At 37.0% G+C, this 17267-nt stretch overlaps 1 protein-coding gene across 1 annotated transcript in view; it reads left to right on the forward strand.

The window, feature by feature from the left end:
• SPATS2 (spermatogenesis associated serine rich 2) overlaps positions 1 to 17267 on the forward strand; it is a 152282-nt gene that overhangs the window by 97489 nt on the left and 37526 nt on the right. The window contains exon 3 of the mRNA XM_027542765.1: positions 13526 to 13605. Within this exon, the coding sequence (XP_027398566.1) occupies positions 13526 to 13605 (80 nt within the window). The remainder of the gene's footprint in view (positions 1 to 13525; positions 13606 to 17267) is intronic.

The raw sequence follows: 17267 nt of genomic DNA on the forward strand, positions 1-17267 counted from the left end.
CATTGATCATTTTGTTTCTTTTTTTCACCAACACTGTACTGTCTGGATTACTGTAGCGTGACAGTGTGTCTTACAGTTGGTGTCAGTTTCTGAACACTATTCTCTTTCAGTATTGTGCTGGTTATTTTGGGTCTTGCTTCTCCATATAAACTATTTTTTTTAATAAAGCAGATTTATTTATTTACTTAATCTTTCATTTATTTATTTATTTTTGGCTGCACTGGGTCTTCATTATCACGCATGGGCTTTCTCTAGTTGTGGCGAATATAGGCTACTCTCTAGTTTCAGCACATGGGCTTATCGTTGCAGTGGCTTCTCTGGCGGCAGAGCATGGGCTCTTGGCACTCGGTCTCCAGTAGTTTGCAACATGAGGGCTCAGTAGTTGCAGCATGTGGGCTCTAGAGTGAAGGTTCAGTAGTTGTGGTACAGATGACTTAGTTGCTCCATGACATGTGGAATCTTCCCAGACCAGGACCTTAGCCTCTGGACCACCAGAGAAGTCCTGCATATAAACTTTAGAATCAGTTTGTCAATATTCACAAATTAAATTGCTAGGATTTTGAATGAGATTGCATTTAATCTGTAGACCAAATTGGGAAGAACTGAAATTTGACAATATTGAATCTTCCTATCCATGAACATAGAATATCTCTCCATTTATTTAGTTCTTTCATTTTTTTCCTCAGAGGTTTGTAGTTTATAGTTTACCTCATATATATCTTATACATACTTTATTAAATTTATACCTTATTTTCTTTGATATGCTAATATATTGTGTTTTTAATTTCAAATTTCACTTGTTCATTGCAGTTATATATTAACCTTGTATCCTGCAACCTTGTTATAATCACTTGAATCCAGGAGTTTTTAATAACATTTTAAAAATTTACTATTAAAAATTTTAAATTTTTGTATAAAAAGTAGAGAGAATAATATAGTAAACTCCCATAAACCCATAACACAGGTCCATAATTAACAACACATGTCCAATTTTTTTTCCCCACCCCGCAGTGGATTATTTCAAAGTAGGTTTCTGACATCATCTCAGGGAAGAACTTTTTAAATAGACATAAAAATCACTAATCATAATAGAAAAAAACTCATGTCAATGCATTATTACATTAAAATTAAGAACTTGTATTTATCAAAAGGTACAATCAAGAAATTAAAAAAGACAGGTCACAAGATGGGAAAAGAAAGTTGCAAAGCAGTGTGATATTATATACTAAAGCTGAAGATATGCATACCCTATGACTTTTCTTTTTTTACTTTTTATTTTATTTTGGAGTATAGCCAATTAACAATGTTGTGATAGTTTCAGGTGGAAAACAAAGAGACTCAGCCGTACACGTGCATGTATTCATTCTCCCCCAAACTCCCCTTGCATCCAGGATGTCACATGACATTGAACAGAGTTCCCTGTACTGTATAGTAGTGTGTACATGTCAGTCCCAAACTCCCTAACTGTCCTGTCCCCCATCCTTCCCTACCAGCAACCATAAGTTTGTTTTCTAAGTCTGTGAATCTGTTTCTATTTTGTAAATAAGTTCATTTGTATCATTTCCTTTTAGATTCTGCTTATAAGGATGTCATAAAATATTTCTGATATTTCTCTTTCTCTGTCTGACTTAACTTCACTCAGTATGACAATCTCTGGATTCATCCACGTTGCTGCAGATGGCATTATTTCATTCTTTTTAATGGCTGAGTAATATTCTATTGTATATATGTACCACATTTTCTTTATGCCTTCCTCTGTCGATGGGCATTTAGGTTGCTTCCATGTCTTGGCTGTTGTAAACGATGCTGCAGTGAACATTGTGGTGCATGTATCCTTTTGGACCACGTTGGTTTTTTTTCAGATATACAACCAGATGTAGGATTGTGGGGTCATATGGTAGCTCTAGGTTTAGTTTTTTAGGGAACCTCTATACTGTTCTCCGTAGTGGCTGTACCAATTTAAATTCCTACCAACAGTGTAAGAGGGTTCCCTTCTCTCCACACCCTCTCCCAACATTTATTGTGAGTGGACTTTTTGATGATAGCCATTTTGACTGGTGTGAAGTGATATCTCACTGTAGTTTTGATTTGCATTGCTCTAATAATTAGTGATGTTGAACATTCTTTCATGTACCTCTTGGCTATCTGTATGTCTTCTTTGGAGAAATGCCTATGACTTAACTTCTGTTCCTGAGTATACTCAAGAGAAATCCATTTCCAGGTACACCAAGAGACTGGTACATGAATATTCAAAACAATATTGATTGTACTGGCCAGAAACTATAAGCACCCCTGTTGTCCTTCATTAGCAGATTAGATTTAACAAGGGAAAGGTCCGTCTAGTCAAGACTATGGTTTTTCCGGTGGTCATGTGTGGGTGTGAGAGTTGGACTGTAAAGAAAGCTGAGTGCCGAAGAATTGATGCTTTTAAACTGTGGTGTTGGAGAAGACTCTTGAGAGTCCCATGGACTGCAAGGAGATCCAACTAGTCCATTCTAAAGGAGATTAGTCCTGGGTGTTCTTTGGAAGGACTGATGCTAAAGCTGAAACTCCAATACTTTGGCCACCTCATGCGAAGAGCTGACTCATTGGAAAAGACTCTGATGCTGGGAGGGATTGGGGGCAGGAGGAGAAGGGGATGACAGACGATGAGATGGCTGGATGGCATCACTGACTTGATGGACATGAGTTTGAGTGAACTCCAGGAGTTGGTGATGGACAGGGAGGCCTGGCGTGCTGCCATTCATGGGGTCATAGAGAGTCGGACACGACTGAGCGACTGAACTGAACTGAACTGAATCATGCAATAAAATATTATTTAGCAAAGAATAGACTATATTTACTTGTAAGAAGACACATGATCTTACAGGCATTGTAAAGGCACACACACATAAAATATTCAATTCCATAATTGTAATTTCATATATAATAACTCCATATATTTCACAATAAAAATTTTTTTAAAGAATTTACTAAGACAGATGGACTTAAACAAGTGTGCTATTTAGGTAGTATGTTTCTTACATTCAGAAGTATAATACTAAAATCTAGTGTCCACTTTGTGATAACTGTAACAACTATTTAGAAATAGAAGTGTTTATAATAAAAGTAGATTATTGATCCATAAGTCATTTTAAGAAAGAAAAGCTGACATATTTAATTCTTATTTGCACGAAGGTTAATGAATGAAGAATGACAGATTTTGCAGTGCTATATATTATGAGAAAAGTCATTATTTTGTTGGAGACCGAAGTATGTAATTAGATTTGTCTTGTTCATTTCTGTAGTTTGAAGTATGGGGATGAGTTGGGATAGAGAAGGAGGACATTCACTATTTTACAGTATTAAAAGGAACATCCACAGCAAAATCTTTTATAATGACAAGTAGGATGTCTCTTAAATCTAAATAGAAATTAGTTCTACCACATAGGAATTCTAAAAAAATTTGCTCCTCCTTACTCTCCTTCAACTTCTCAGGAATTCTGCCAGTTAGTGTGCACTGATCTTAGTAACTGAAGGTTTGTTTTACTTTTAAACATCATAGTTCATAAGTGTTTTAATTTTTTTGACTTATGGAATTGAGTTTCTTTCCTGGATTAGCTGGCAGAATTCTTGAAAATCTGAAGGACCAGGAGGAGCAAAAAATAGTTTAAAAAACAAAAATAAAAACCTATGCGTTCAACTCACCCAGTTCCTGTCTTAAACCCAGAACTATGACATATATTGTAAGGACATCCAAGAGTGATGATTCCATAAAATAGAAGAGCTATTAACTGAAGAAATGTTAGCAAAACCTATAAAGAGGGTTTGACTTGTAAGAGAGACTAAAAATAGGCCCTTAGTAGGGGAAAGTATGTTTTTCTTTAGACGTAATGTTTTTCTTCAGACTCAGCTCACACAGATGCATATTAGAAGACTTGATTTATTCACAGACTGATTTTCGGGTTTTTGGATTATTTAGTTTCCTTGATTATACACACAAACACACATTCACACACGTTTTTACTGGCTATCCATCTTTTAGACACACCACAGTTTATTTTTTACTTTTACAAAGGGCAGGAAGAGATTAACAAATGGAAAGATGAAACTCAGTCAGTCCTTCTCACTACTTGGAAATAAAGAAAAATTTAGCTAGATATTTTACTTTTTATTCTATTTTAGTGCCACTTTACTTAAAAAAAAAACCTGAAAGTTGGCTATAAGCAGATATCAAAATAATTGCCATGTGGCTTCATAATTTTCTAAATAGCTATTTGAATTCATGTAATCTGTGGATTTATGTACAAAGTTTTGCAAATAAATATTAGTTCAGAGATAATGTAGAATCAGCACATAATGTGTACTGTCATTGAAGATTTAGCTGAGTTCTTTTTTTTTTAATCATCATTTTTAAATGCTTTAATCTTTTCAACTTATGAAGTTAAGTTTCTTTTTTGAAACAGTTGGCAGGATTCTGAGAATCTGAAGGACAGTATGGAAAAGGAAATAATTTTTTAAATTACGCATTTTATTTCATATATGGGAATACTATTTCCAGACTAATAAGAGATGGCATTGAGACAGAAGAGGTTGGACATTAAAATCAATATTGTTGCCTCCTGGCTATTCTCTAGAATATATCACTAAGAAAATTTTGACAGGTGGTGGGCTGAATTTCCTATCTTCCATTCAACCAGCAAACCTTTTAAATAATGAGACCATTCAAGAACTTTTGGAACTTAAAATATAGAAGCTTATTCTGTTGTATCTGCCTAAAACCTGGGAAAATCTACTAGTAAGAGTAAAGTAGAATTTAATTTCTTGCTTAATAAAAACCGTGACTTTCCATCAAGCTCTACCTTGAAAAATCAGAACTTATTTTAGATGTTAGGAAATTTCCCAATGTAAATGTCTATAAAAAAGAGGCACAAAATACATCAGAATGTAGTTGAAGAAGCATTCAGAGGAGCAAAGAAAAAAATTAATCAGCTTTTAAGCCTAGATGACTTGCTTAGGAATTCCCTGCTGGTCCAGTGGTTAGAACTTGTGCTCACCGCCGAGGGTGTGGGTTCATTCAGTCCTTGCTTGAGGGGAGCTAAGGTCCCACAAGCCTTACAACAAGGGCAAAAAACAAACAAAACAAAAGACTAGATGATAAATGTCAGCAGAAATAACAGAAAGGTAGAAAGCTGTTTTCTTTCATGAAGGACCCACTTAGCAGATTGGTTGTTAAAGTATGGGTTTTCCTGGACATTTAAGCTACATTAGTTATCTGAAATGGCTAAGAAGACCAGTTGATGAGACCCCTTACAACCTACTAAGAGTATTTTTTATGTTAGGCCATTGTCAACTAGGATGGAGGTTTCTTAAATAACTTTTAACAACTTAATATATTTTAAAAATGTTAGCATTTCAGAAAGCTACAACAGTACACTATAGTAGAAATACTTAAAGCAAACTAGAAATCTTACAGAATGGCACTTTGACATAGTTGCCTTTCTTAATTTCCCATCTCTGATTTGCTTCCCTTCTAAGCCTGATTCCCCTTTATTTATACATAATCCCCCCACCTTTTAAAATTGGTATCTTATTTCTTACACAAAACAGTCATAATTCTTCCAAGCTTAGGTGGTAAGTTGACAGAAGAAAGAATTACCACCTAAGAAGCTAAAGTTAGTGGCATCTTCAATTCTGAAGTTGTGAGTACACTCCTAGGCTTTAGCAGTAGTGCCTGTGACAGTTCTTTTCCTTGCACTCACATTTGTATAATATAACCCCCATCCCTATGTGTGCCATTAGTTCGTGTGAAGAAAGTGAACTCTACCATGTGGATTATTCTCAAAATTGGCATGAGAAAAAGCAATTGCAAGAGACTAATTATTTTCTTTTAGGTGGTTGAATACTAAGGAGAACTTCAGATTCTTTAATTGTTCATGAGATAACACTTCTGGTACGTTGCCTCTGCTTTTGAGTTTGCTTTTTAATTTTTAAGAGGGAGTTGATACAGTTTGAGAAAATATGACAAGTGATTATCCCCCTTCTTAGGTTGTCTAGGGTTCTTCACCCTTGGTCTTATCTGCATTTAATTGGCTCTTAAATGTATGGTCTGTCTTTGGCCATGGTGAAATGTGAATAATTTTGTTATCCAGCTTGTTTCATGTATGTATGAGGAATATCAGGGAGTAATAACAAAAATCTGAGATCCTTGGAAGAAACATGATATACCGCCTTTTTGTTGAAATAATGCAACTTGAGAACTAGTATATTTGATGAATTACAGCACTAATGGATAGCATAAAACTTGAACTCAGTCTGTCATTCTGCAGTAGGTTTCTGACTGCAGACTTTGGGTACAGAATAGTACCATAACTGATTTTTCTCATCATTGTAAAGTTAAGAGAAGGTATTTTGGAAGAGATCATATTTCCATCTTTCTCTTTGCTTGTCAGATCGGATAATACAGTAATTTACCATCGTGTCAGTGAAAAAATACATAAATAATCTAAAACAATAGGTTTTTAGTTGTTAAATTCAAAGACACACATTCAGTAACCCCTGTGAGAATCCTTAGACTTACTCCATGCCTGGGAAGCTCCTTCTATGCTTCTGTCTACTGTAAGCACCAGGAATTTGGGGGGACAAGTTTTTCCATGAAAGAAACAATCTTCTCATTGATAATCAGATTGAATTCACTTAGTACTTTCAGGGAGCCTTACTGTGTCTTCATAATATTAATTCTGCTAAATATTTTTAGGTAGAACACCAAGTAGTAAAGCTTTTAATAAGCCCCTCCTCATTTGTTATGGTGGGGGTCTAGTATGTGCATTTGTTGTTGTTGTTCAGCCTCTTAAGTCGTGTCAGACCCCATGAACTGCAGCACATCAGGCTCCTCTGTTCTTCACTGTCTCCCAGAGTTTGTTCAGATTCATGGTTATGCTGTCTAACATCTCATCATCTGCCACCCCTTCTCCTCCTGCCCTCAGTCTTTCCCAGCATCAGGATCTTTTCCAGTGAGTTGGCTTTTCACATCAGGTGGCCAGAGTATTGGAGCTTTAGCTTCAGCATCAGTCCTTCCAATGAATATTCAGGGTTGATTTCCTTTAGGATTGACTGATTTGATCTCCTGCAGTCCATGGGACTCTCAAGAGTCTTCTCCAACACCACAGTTTGAAAGCATCAATTCTTTGGTGCTCAGCCTTCTTTATGGTCCAATTCTCAAATCTGTAAATGACTGCTAGAAAAAGTGTAGTGTTGACTATACAGACCTTTCTTGGCAAAGTGATGCCTCTGCTTTTTAATACACTGTCTAGATTTGTCCTAGCTTTACTTCCAAGGAGCAAGTGTCTTTTAATTTTGTATCTGCAGTCATTGTCTGCAGTGATTTTGGAGTCCAAGAAAATAAAATCAGTCACAGTTTTCACTTTTTCTCCATCTGTTTGCAATGAAGTGATGGGACTGTATGCCATGATCTTAGTTTTTTGAATGTTGAGTTTTAAGCCAGCTTTTTTACTCTCCTCTTTCACTCTCATCAGGAGGCTCTTTAGTTCCTCTTCACTTTCTGCCATTAGAGTGGCATGGAATTGTATCATGATAATTATATCTTCAGTTATTTAAGGAGCCACCATATAGCTTTCCATAGCAGTTGCATCATTTTACATTCCCACCAGCAATGTATGACTGTTCCAATTTCTCCACATCCTCACCAATACTTGTTTTCTCTCTTCCTTTCCTCCCTCCCACTTCCCTCTGTCCCTTCCTGCTTGCCTGCCTTTCTTCCTGCCATCCTCAGAGTTGCAAATATAATCAGAACTTTTAACCAAATTAATTATGAAAATACAGTATGTTCTTTAGGTTAAATTATTAACTAAAAACAATTAGACTGTGTTTCAAAGTTTGTTGAGATATGTGTTCAGTTATAAGGAAGACATAGATGTCCAACAGACACATAAAAAGGTGCTTAACATCACTAATCAGGAAAATGCAGCCCAAACCATAATGTGATACTACCTCACACCTGTAAGAATAGTTGCTATTAAAAAGACAAGAAATAACAAGTGTTGGCCAGGAAATATAGAACTATTCATCAGTTTGGCTTCTGGTTATGTATCCAAAGAAAGCAAAAACATTTACTTGAAAAGACACATGCACCCCCATGTTCATTGCAGCATGATTTACAATAGCCAAGATATAGAAACAACCTGAGTGTCTTCATATGGTGGAAGAATGGATAAAGAATGTGGTGTGCATTTATACAATGGAATATTATTCGGCCATAAAAAGAAGATCTTGCCATTTGTGGCACTGTAGATGGACCTTGAGAACATTATACTGAGTAAAATGAGTCAGAGAATGACAAACCGTATCATCTCACTTATATGTGGGATCTAAAACTTACAGAGGAAAAGAGCTCGTAGATACAGAGAACAGATTGATAGTTACCAAAGATGTTGGGTGGGAGGAGGGCCAAATGGGTAAAGGGGATCAAAAGGTACAAACTTCCAATTATAAAATAAATAAGTCCTAGGAACATAATGTATAGCTCGGTGACTCTAGGTAATAATACTGTATTGCTAAGAGAGTATATCTTAAAGTTCTTATCATAAGAAAAAAGTTTCCCTTAACTGTGTATGTTGATGGATATTAACTAGACTTTTTGTGATCAATTCACAGTATATACAAATATCAAATCATGCTACATACCTGAAACTACATAATATAATGTGTTATATGTGTGTGTCAATTATACCTCAGTTAAAAAAAAGAAAACCTTTTCAAGTCTGATTTGATACATGTGATAGTCAGACTCAGGTATTTCTATGTTGTCCTCATTGCAACAACTTTTGCCTGATTTTTGAAGCCAGTGAAAACAATATGTTTTCTAATGTTTGCAAATATGTCAGTGATACCGTAAGTAGCATACTTTACCCACTAAAACTAGTGTTGGTCACTCAGTCGAGTCTGACTCTTTGCGACTCCTGAATTCTAGCTGGTCAGGCTCCTCTGTCCATGGAATTCTGCAGGCAACAATACTAGAATGGGAGCTATTCCTCCTCCAGGGCATCTTCCCATCCCAAGGATTAAACCCAGGTCTTCTGCGTTGCAGGCAGATTCTTGACCATCTGAGCCATCAGGGAAGCCCGCAAAATGTTCCTAAATGTGTGATATTTGAAATAATTCCAAGGAACTTGTGAGATGGTTCCTGATAGAATGAAATAGATGAGAATCTCAAGGGTTCCTCATATCCTTTATGAATCTTGCCTGAGTATAATATTTAACTTCAGTTTTTTTCTTTGAAAATTTATAATCTTCTATCATAGGGTAGGTGCAAAAGAATGAGATCTTACCTCATTTACTAACAGTGGAATTAAGTAAATCTTAGGCTTTATTTGCATGAAAAAAATAGGAGAACTGTTAAATCACTAAATATTGTTGGTGGGAATTAAAGTTTATTTTCCCTATAATATTGAGAGGCACTTAAGCTCCAGTTCATTGAAGCAGGGTTTTTTTAATCTACTTGAGTTTGTTAGTGTAAGTAAAAAGACAGTATTAGCTGGTGAATAGACAAGATGTTAAATTATTGCTTTCCCATTTTGGCAAACTCATGATTTAGAATATAAATACAAAATGGGCATTTGTACCCCGGGAGGCCGACCTGTCCAGACTGCAAGTCAGACTACAGGTTTCTTGCCTTGGGCTTCTGGTTGAGTTTGGCTGTTGGGCAGCATAAGGCAGGAGACCAGAGGCAGGGAGGAGAGTGAGATAGGAGTATCTGTTCCCCTAGTCTTTCCCTGAAGGGTCACTGTGGGCTTACTGTGTCCTCTGATTAAAGGACTGTTATCCTATGGCCATCTCCACACCAGATGAAACAAAGATGAAAGAGGCCTCTGTCTCCAGATTCCAGTAATTGCTGCTCCCTCCTTACCGTCTTTAAAACCTCCAGTAGCAATATACATGGCTATTCTTAGCCAGGGAGTACTGTGCTCTCTCTTGTGGTTTCCCTACTCCCTACCAGCACCTTCGAAAATAGTCCCTTCATTAAACTCTCTTCACATTTCCCAGTCTCAATGTGCTGTTTGTTTCCTGCTGAGATCCTGACTGAAATAGCTTCTGTATGTATTTTTAATCATTATCCCAACTGGTATGCCAGATAAACTCTAATAATACTTAGGCTAATTTGGGGGAGGTGATCGCGGAAAGTGTTTGCAGAACTACCCTTTGTTTTCATTGCGCTTCATTTCATCTAGCATGTTGTTAAACGGAAAAAAATAAAAGGTGTTAGATGATGTATAAGAAGTTAGTGATACCAATAGCTTATTTAAATATAGGTCCCAAAATGCTGTTTTAAGTATCCCCTCATGGGATGGGATGGGGAGGGAGGTGGGAGGGGGGTTCAGGATGGGGAATACATGTACACCCATGGCTGATTCATGTCAGTGTATGGCAGAAACCACTACAATATTGTAATTAGCCTCCAATTAAAATAAAAAGAAAAAATAATAAAATTAAGTATCCCCTCTTAAGAATCTGCTGCCAGTGCAGGAGATGTAAGAGATATGGGTTTGATCCCTGGGTCAGGAAGATCCCCTGGAGAAGGAAATGGCACCCGACTCCAGTATTCTTGCCTGGGAAATCCCATGGACAGAGGATCCTGGTGGCCTACAGTCCATAGGGTCTCAAAGAGTCAAACACAACTGAGCGTTTAAGCACCTTTCCTTAAAAGAGATTGGTGGTTGGATTCTTTGCTAAGATTACTGATGTTCTTTGTATCATCTCAGTGCTCATTAATGTGTCTTTGAGAGAGAGTACAGTTGACCCTTGGATAATATGGGGGTTAAAGGTGCTGACTGCAGCCATGAAATTAAAAGACGCTTACTCCTTGGAAGAAAAGTTATGACCAACCTAGATAGCATATTGAAAAGCAGAGACATTACTTTGCCAACAAAGGTCCATCTAGTCAAGGCTATGGTTTTTCCAGTGGTCATGTATGGATGTGAGAGTTGGACTGTGAAGAAGGCTGAGCGCTGAAGAATTGATGCTTTTGAACTGTGGTGTTGGAGAAGACTCTTGAGAGTCCCTTGGACTGCAAGGAGATCCAACCAGTCCATTCTGAAGGAGATCAGCCCTGGGATTTCTTTGGAAGGAATGATGCTAAAGCTGAAACTCCAGTACTTTGGCCACCTCATGTGAAGACTTGACTCACTGGAAAAGATTCTGATGCTGGGAGGGATTGGGGGCAGGAGGAGAAGGGGACGACAGAGGATGAGATGGCTGGATGGCATCACTGACTCGATGGACGTGAGTCTGAGTGAACTCCGCGGGAGTTGGTGATGGACAGGGAGGCCTGGCGTGCTGCCATTCATGGGGTCGCAAAGAGTTGGACACGACTGCGCGACTGAACTGAACTGAACTGAAAGGTGCTGACCCCTGAGTGCAGTGGGAGATACTTCCAGTTGGGCCTCAGTGTCCACAGTTCTGCATCCCTGGATTCAACCAACTGCAGGTTGTGTATGCTGTAATACTTACCATTGAAAAATATCTGTGTATAAGTAGACCTGGGCAGTGTTCAAAGGTCAGCTGTACTTAACAGCAGTCAAGTTATATCATCTGGATAACCTAAAGCAATTCTGAAAAGGTTGAGCAATAGTATTTTGGCTGTGTAAAATTTTCATCTGTGTATACTATGTTTCTTTGCAGTTAATAAAGATAATTCAGTGTTAACAGTATTAGGTCATTATCTAGAAAATTCAGGCTTTAAGTATTGAGTTTGTGTAAATGTAATCTGATTTTTCCTTGGGGTAACAATGATGAAACTGCCAGTATTACAGAGGTTAAAAGTTAATTCACAATTCAATGGTAATTGGCAAGTGTACTTTCTCTTGGAATGACACAGGCTCTATTCATATCCTCTTTTCTACTTTTAGAAACAAAATACTATTATCATTCTAACGTATAAATTATCAATCTTCTGTAGCACTAGGAGGTATTATATAAAACACAGGATAAAGATTGAGCTATAAAAGAGGCTTTAATTAAAACACATCTGTAATAATACTAAAAGAATTTGGAAAGTGTACTAAAATATTACTGTATTTTTTTTTAATTTTATTTTATTTTTAAACTTTACAATATTGTATTAGTTTTGCCAAATATCGAAATGAATCCACCACAGGTATACCTGTGTTCCCCATCCTGAACCCTCCTCCCTCCTCCCTCCCCATACCCTCCCTCTGGGTCCTCCCAGTGCACCAGCGCCAAGCATCCAGTATCGTGCATCGAACCTGGACTGGCGACTCGTTTCTACTCCCATCTTACTCTGTTCAGACTGCTCTAACAAAATACCACAGACTGAGTAGCTTATAAACAATAGAAATTTACTTGTTACAGTTCTAGAGGCTGGAAATCTGAGATCAGAGTGCCAACATGGTCTAGCTAGGGCCTTCTGGGTTGCAGACTTCTCGTTGTGTCCTCACGTGGTGGCAGAGGTCTCTATGGAATCTTTTTAATAAGAGCACTGATCCCATTCATGAGAACTCTGCTCTTGAAGGCCTCACCTACTAATACCATCACTTTAGGATTTCAGCGTTGAATTTGGAGGTGAAAATGCAAATATTCAGACTATAGCAACCCCTCTTCTCAAATTTTCCCCTTTTTCTTGCTTTGTTGAAATTTGAACCCCCAAAGTACTCTCAACTATGGTAGGTTGGATCTGCAATGTTGATACCATTTGAGAGTAAAAATCTCAGGCCACACATCAGACACTTGAATCAGAACCTGCTATTTAACTTGAGATTCCCCCAATGACAAGTATACACATCAGAATTTGAGAAGCACTCTAGCTATTTCCTAGGATCACATCTCATTAGAGTAAAACAAAGTTATCAAGTGTAAAAGCTGAGGTAATTTGTTGATCACATAGTCATGGGTAAAGAAACTGATTAAATTCACAGATAGCCTTTTCTTTTTAAGTACAAACTCTTTTCTATAATTTCTTACATTGAACTGAGTTTTCCCATTTATGCTATTAATATAAACACTGGTACATTGCTTTATCATATATTGGGAACACAAGCAAATATATTTATGAAATTCATAGTCCTAAGAATGTGACGTGTGTGTGTTGCAGTCTAAAAGATGGAAAGTACTTTTATGTGTTGTTATTATTAATGTTACAGAAGCTCTCATTCTCACATATTCAGATTTGTTAGTGTTAAATTTTACCTTGAGGTATTTACTTACAGTATTTTTAGAGGGCCTTTTATATTAGGATAGTTAAAGATATCAAGGATTACTGTACAGTCTAATATAATTGATTTCAATATTTTTCTCAAGCTGTGATAATTTCTACTAAAATCCAATTTAATTTCACAATTTGAATGCAAAGGTAGTTATCAGTTATATAATAGAATTTGCAAAATAACAACTAAGTTCTATTTAGTTATTAGCTGTTTATGAGAGAAAAGCAGCTAGTATTGGCCCTTAAATTTTGCAGGCTGTTATGTTAGTTTTGGATCCTGAATATATTTTTTCCTTCTCATTCTTTCAGATTCATCAGGATTCATTTTTGATTTGCAGTCCAATACTGTACTGGCCCAAGGAGGAGCTTTTGAAAACATGAAAGAAAAGGTATGTCTAGTTACTGTGGATAGGAAACTTGAATGTCTTGTTAAAATTTAGGTACTAATAAAATCATTGGCTACAAACTCATTAAGAAAGTGAAAATTAAGAACAAAACTGTATGAATGCCACTGTATATCAGGGAGTAACTACCATGAAGGTTTTGAGGAATCAGAGCCTGTAAGTATGAACAATTTTCTTTACATGCATCCGTATACATATATTTATTCTAAATTCTCTTGGACATCTTAATTAATACAACAGTATGTATATGGCTAAGTGTATATCTAATTTGCTAACATTCTTTAAGGAATAGTCTTGAGTAGGATCGTCCCATTCACTTGAAGAGGATTTTTAAGACCAGGAGACTTTAGAGCAAGAAGAGTTTTCTAAGTAAGGTATCTTTGGAAGGGAACCCGGTTGTCTTTAATAATATAACCCTTAATGAGCTATATTGAGAAAAAACATAGAACAAAAGCTTTACATGTGTTCTTCATCTCATTTAAAAAGTAAATCATTGATTCTGGAGTCATAGATACATATTGGTTCAATAATATAAACAATGTTGCATTTTCAGTTATGAGAATTTTACCTTTATCATTAAATCTGTAAGTTTTGCCTAAAGCCCATTTTCTAGTGATCATGGTAATTTTTTGCTCATCTCAAAAATGTATATTATAAATTCACGCTCTTTGAATTATAGATTATATACCGTCCCACTTGTATAGTTTTATACTTTATCATTGTTCAATTAAGCCTGAAACAAAAATGTATAGAATGACATGAAAGCAAGTATACTAAAAAACACTTAGGTCCTAATACAGATTCTGCTAATAACTTGAACAAGATACTTTGCTTCTCTTCATCTGTAAAAGGGCTTCCTTTTCAAGCAATATGGCAGACTAGATATCCTGAAAATATTTCTAATGTAAAATGCTTAAAAATACAGAATGAAAATGATATACATCATTTCCAGTGCATAGCCAAGGAATTCCCTGGTGGTCCAGTGGTTAGGACTCCATTTTCATTGCCAAGGGCCCAGATTTAACTCGTGATCTGGGAACTAAGAATCCTGCAGGCTACATGGTGTGGCCAAAAAAGAAAAAAAGCATAGCTGAACACAAGAAGGGAAATCCCTAGGGCCAAAAATACAGGAGAAACTAAAAAGCTGAGTGGTAAGCCTGAACTAGCTAACTCTGATATGTTTTGCCAGTCTCAGTAACAAATGTGTTTTTACCACACAGGCCCCACATTTAGCACAAAGCTTGTCCTGGGTTAAAAATTGGAACTGAGATCTTATATAAGGTTGAGATCCTGAAAATGTTTCATCTTCAGGGAAAGGTAAACTAGAACAAATCTTCCCACTGACTTTGAACACAGTATTAATATTCTTACTGGAAATGTTCAGAGGAATGTAGTGAAAATGAATTCAACTTTTTTCATTTGTAGTAATATTATATTCTACAATTATTTTATGAATATTATAGAATAAAGCAAATCAAGAAATATGTTAATGTTTTTAAGAGCTAAAAAACTTTCAGTTTAGAGAAGAGAAATACATGTTTAAAAACCATTTTATAAAAAGTCTTTTGGGAATTCTCTAGGTCCACTGGTTAGGACTCCGTGCTTCCACTACAGAAGGCATAGGTTCAGTCCTACATGCTGCATGGTGTGGCAAAAAAAAAAAAAAAAAGTCTTTTAATAGTATATTTAAACTGATGGTGTCAGTATAAACTTATGTTGTAAAAACCAAAATTTCCTAGTTCTGTCCACTGAAAGGACCTAGAAATAATCACATCCTAGTATTAGGTTGGTGCAAATGTAATTGTGGTTTCAGACCATGAATTTTAAATCATTACAACTAGGCTCAAATGCATCTTTAGTCAAAATAGGAACCATTACAATCAACACATTTTTGCCAACAAGAAGTAAGCTTGTTTATTTTTATAATGTAAAAATCCATGATTCAGGAGTCGATGAACTGTTGGAAAGGGTTTTCTGCCTCTTGCTTGTTATGGAAGCATTTTCTCTGCAAAAAGTTGTCAAGATGCTTGAAAAAGTGGTAGTTGTTTGGCAAGAGGTCAAGTGAATATGGCGGATGAGGCAAAACTCCATAGCCCAATTCATTTAACTTTTGAAGCAAATGTCGGCTGTGCGAGGTGCATTCGGGTGTTGTCATGGAGAAGAATTGGGCCCTTTATGTTGACCAATGCAGGCTGCAGGCATTGCAGTTTTCAGTGCATCTCATTGATTTGCTGAGCATACTTCTTATATGAAATGATTTCACCAGGATTCCGAAAGCTGTAGTGAATTAGATGAGCAGCAGATCACCAAACAGTGACTATGACCTTTTTTTGGTGCAAGTTTGGATTTGGTGCAAGTTTGGTCCAAAGCGCTTTGGACCTTCTTGGGGGTTCCTAGGTGATGCCAGTGATAAAGACCTTGCCTGTCAATACAAGAGAAAACGTAAGAGATGCAGGTTCGATCCCGGGGTTTGGAAGATCCCCTGGAGGAGGAAATGGCAACCCACTCCAATATTCTTGCCTGGAGAATCCCATGGACAGAGGAGCCTGGCAGTCTACAGTCCATGGGGTCGCAAAGAGTTGGGCATAACTGAGCGACTAACACTTTCACTTTCACTTTCTTTGACTTTGAGAAGTGCTTTGGAGTTTCTTCACTATCCAGCCACTGAGCTGATCATCGCCGGGAGTTGTATAAAATCCACTTTCTGTCGCACATCACGATCCATTCGAGAAATGGTTTGTTGTTACACAATAAAAGAGGATGACACTTCAACTCAATGGTTTTTTTGATTTGCTATCAGTTCATGAGGTACCCACTTACTGAGCTTCTTCACCTTTCCAGTTTGCTTCTAATGCAAAATGACGATAGAATGGTTGGTATTGAGTTCTTCAGCAACTTCTCGTGTAGTTGAAAGAGAATCGGCTTTGACGATCCTCTCATTTGGTCCTTGTCAATTTGTAGTTGCTGGCCACTGTGCTCCTCATCTTCAAGGCTCTCCTCTCCTTTACAAAACTTCTTGAAGCACCACTGCACTGTACGTTCGTTAGCAGTTTCTGGGCTAATGCATTGATGATGTTCAAATTGTTTCCACTGCTTTATGACCCATTTTGAACTCAAATAAGAAAATTGCTTGAATTTGCTTTTTGTCTAACATAATTTCCCTAGTCTAAAATAAATATAGAATAAACAGCAAGTAATGTCATTAGCAAAAAAAAAAAAAAAGTGAGAAATGTGCATTAAAATGATATATAACATAACCACATTTATTTGAGAACGTATTCCAATATCAAACGGCAAAGCTCAGCAGTGCAAGACCACAATTACTTTTCAGTTCAGTTCAGTTGCTCAGTCATGTCCGACTCTTTGCGACCCCATGAATCTCAGCATGCCAGGCCTCCCTGTCCATCACCAACTCCTGCAGAGTTCACTCAGACTCACGTCCATCGAGTCAGTGATGCCATCCAGCCATCTCATCGTCTATCATCCCCTTCTCCTCCTGCCCCCAATCCCTCCCAGCATCAGAATCTTTTCCAATGAGTCAACTCTTCGCATGAGGTGGCCAAAGTACTGGAGTTTCAACTTTAGCATCATTCCTTCCAAAGAAATCCCAGGGCTGATCTCCTTCAGAATGGACTGGTTTGATCTCC

This window comes from Bos indicus x Bos taurus, chromosome 5, assembly GCF_003369695.1.
Source record: "Bos indicus x Bos taurus breed Angus x Brahman F1 hybrid chromosome 5, Bos_hybrid_MaternalHap_v2.0, whole genome shotgun sequence".
Taxonomy (NCBI): Eukaryota; Metazoa; Chordata; class Mammalia; order Artiodactyla; family Bovidae; genus Bos; species Bos indicus x Bos taurus.